At 34.2% G+C, this 3209-nt stretch overlaps 1 protein-coding gene across 1 annotated transcript; it reads right to left on the minus strand.

The window, feature by feature from the left end:
* Window positions 1-703: 703 nt before the first annotated feature.
* On the minus strand, window positions 704-1357 carry LOC137810601 (uncharacterized). Its single transcript, XM_068611959.1, has 3 exons — window positions 1126-1357; window positions 965-1046; window positions 704-889 (listed from the first exon to the last, which is right to left on the minus strand). Exons 1-3 carry the CDS (start codon window positions 1275-1277, stop codon window positions 773-775), a joined length of 351 nt encoding a protein of 116 aa, XP_068468060.1. The 5' UTR covers window positions 1278-1357; the 3' UTR covers window positions 704-772.
* Window positions 1358-3209: the final 1852 nt, after the last annotated feature.

The following is a 3209-nucleotide window of genomic DNA, read 5'->3' on the forward strand; positions in this document are numbered from 1 at the left end:
GGAAAGGTATTCCCTTCCAAATGTTGTGAACCATCCCACAACTCCATATATTTCACAACTAAAATACCACAGTCATAACTGCATACAACCAAAATAAATTTAACCCTAAAGAAGAATTCAAAATATTAACTCCAAACCAAATTAGAGAAAATATCAAATCAAAATAAATATGAATATTACTGTCAATACTAACCTATTCGGTTGTAGGGGAACATTTTCTTTTACCAATGAAATTTGAGCACCACTCTTTCCAGAAAATTCGTCAAGAATTTCAAAAAGGTATTGTAGACGATCAACCTACATCATGCAATTTAACAACAATGATAAAGAAATCCAAACCAAATATATTCATAAGTATTCAACAACATCCAGGTATTTACCATTGCTTTATCAATCTTGAATCGATCTTGAATTCCATGACCAATGGAGTCCAATACATGCAATTGCCTGGTTCGACAATTGAGTGCGTACAGCCACCAGTGTTCCTTGAACACGGTTGGGACAAACACCTACAAAACGTTGCAAAGTTTAAAGTCACACTCAACATCACCATTCTAACAAACACCAACAAATTTCACATAAAACATCAATAATATTAACTTACACAATCACAATAAGATATTCCCTGATATGGGAATAAAGAATTCTCATAAAATGACATGTAATCCAAACTGGACCATGAATTTTGTACCCCATTGTTGATCATCTCCTCAATTACACGAGTCTGCAACAACAAACTCTATTATTAGTAATAAAAAAAACTTAAAAGAAATCAAAATGAATTTAAATCAACACTAATCGCAAAAAAAGGATTGAATGAAAAGCGATTCACCACTCCAAAATGAACAATTTGATTCATATTTAAGAAGCCGGTTACAAATAGCATAACCTACAAACACATTCAACATAACTAAGTAAATATTACAAGTAAATAGAACAACTACTACAATATGTACATTTTTACCATATTGTCAACTCTTGATCGCGGCCTTAATGATTGCAAATCCAGCCTCGTCAACATGTTGTTTTGTATATCCACAATGACACTACATCAACATTTAACACCAACTCAATAATCAAGCAATAACAACAAATGAAGTAATGCCTACAATTATATGTACTTACCGTTTCATGTCAAACTTGAATGCAAAAAATGTTTTATAAATTTTGGAAATATCCAAACTGCATGAGCTTGGACCAGCACAGCTTGCTCCATGAGAGGTTGGGTTGGCTCCACGCACAAATCCAACTGACCACTCATTTTCTTTAACAAGCATTTGTCGGACCTCTTTAATTTGCTTATCCAAATGATCAATTTTTAATTCGTTATCTGCAACTTTCTTCTCACAAAGTTTGTGCTGGTAAACTAAGTCGTCCACTCACTTACCACCACTACCTTCCCCAACACCCTCATCAGAATCTGCTAAGGCTTCTTTCAAAATTTGGATTCCTTCCTCTTCAGCACTTACTGGCCAATCGCATACAATCTGAAAAAACACTTACTTTTGAGTTAATCTAAATTTTCTGCAATAACATGCACCAAAAACTAAACAATTCGCAAATATACCTCAGCAGATAAAAAAACTTCATGTAACCTTCTTCCACGATTATTAACACTCGGCCAATGCAAAAATCATGGAAAACCAATACACTGGGCACGGTCGCCAACACCCACATGGTGGACCGCCCACACCTATTTCCAAAAATATAATACGTAACTAATTAACAATTAAACAAAATCATTAATAATTTAAGACAACATAATTTTAGAAATTTTAACTAACCTGCAAAACAGCGACACAACCTGCCAAATATATTTCACTAACATTCTTGTCTTCGTAGTAAACTTGGGATGCCCTCGTCAAACTTGTAACTAAGACATTATACATTGCACCCCTCCATTTATATAATTGTAATGCATCTAAATTGTCTAAACACTTAAAAGCAAAATAAGTAAATGTTCTAGAAGTTCTAGGAACATAAAATACATATAACCCTAGCAATATGTATAACCTAACAAAATCATCAACATTTTTGTTCAAATTTTTATCCTCCAACTTTTTCAAAATTGTTGATAAATTCATTTCCTCCCCTTCTTCAAACAATGTATTCACAACACCTCCCCCATCATTCTCCATTTTCACCTCTTCCCCCACAACCGGAAATCCTAATGCAAAACACACATCAAGAGTTGAAAATAAAACTATACTTTTTCTAATCCTAAATACTTCCTTATCGGCTGCCCATCTACTTAATAGTTCTCTCATGAGGCTGTTAGATATATCCAACACTTTGTCCATTTCAAGCATCCACTTTAATGGAGTTTGTTTAATCCTTTCTTGTTGAAACCTACTAAGTTTACGGTTGACATCAACAATATATTGAGTCAGCACATTGTGCCTAACTTGTACCTGCAACATCAGAACATAAACCAATAACAACAACTTTATTTATTCAACCATGTCAATTCACAAAATATTCAACTATTATGAACAAAATGTAAAATTAGTACCTTCATATCAGCTTTTGCATGACGGACAAAATTCTTGGACCGTGAAGTTTCCATTCTCTAAAACTTCAAAAAACCAATGACCACCACATCATGTTAAAACCCACTCAATTAACATTAATACAGTCCAACTATGTGTCACTTACACATAACATTCAGTTCCACTTACAAGAATGCAAAAACAAAATTTAAGACAATAACCATGCACAAAGTTATGCATGGGTCCTCACTTACATTATAAGGGTTCCAATGACCTTCACATCATGCTAAAACCCACCTTATTAACATTGATACTATCCAACTATGTCTAAACTACATACAACAATCAGTTCCACTTACAGGAATGCAAAAACAAAATTGAAGACAATAACCATGCAGAAAGTTATTCATGAGTTCCCACTGATTAACACATGGGTCCCCACTTACACTATAAGGTTTCCAATGACCACCAAATCATGCTAAAACCCACCCAATTAACATTCATACCATCCAACTATGTCTAAACTACACACAACAATCACTTCCAGTTCTTGGAATCCAAAAACAAAATTTAAGACAATGACCATGCAGAAAGTAATGCATGGGTCCCCACTAATTAACACATGGGTCCCCACTTTCACTACCAGGGTTCCAATGAACACCACATCATGCTAAAACACACCCAAATAAGATTCATACCATCCAACTATTGTCAACTACA

Source organism: Phaseolus vulgaris, chromosome 11 (genome assembly GCF_000499845.2).
Source record: "Phaseolus vulgaris cultivar G19833 chromosome 11, P. vulgaris v2.0, whole genome shotgun sequence".
NCBI classification, from domain to species: domain Eukaryota; kingdom Viridiplantae; phylum Streptophyta; class Magnoliopsida; order Fabales; family Fabaceae; genus Phaseolus; species Phaseolus vulgaris.

What these genes read in the sequence shown, in the direction of transcription:
- LOC137810601 (XM_068611959.1), bottom strand. Translation starts at nt 1,277, where the DNA reads ATGCTTGTTAAAGAAAATGAGTGGTCAGTTGGATTTGTGCGTGGAGCC. An exon ending in TTCAAGTTTGACATGAAACG is followed by an intron (nt 1,047 to 1,125) that starts GTAAGTACATAT and finishes ATGTTGATGTAG; the next exon opens with TGTCATTGTGGATATACAAA. An exon ending in GATCAAGAGTTGACAATATG is followed by an intron (nt 890 to 964) that starts GTAAAAATGTAC and finishes ATGTGTTTGTAG; the next exon opens with GTTATGCTATTTGTAACCGG.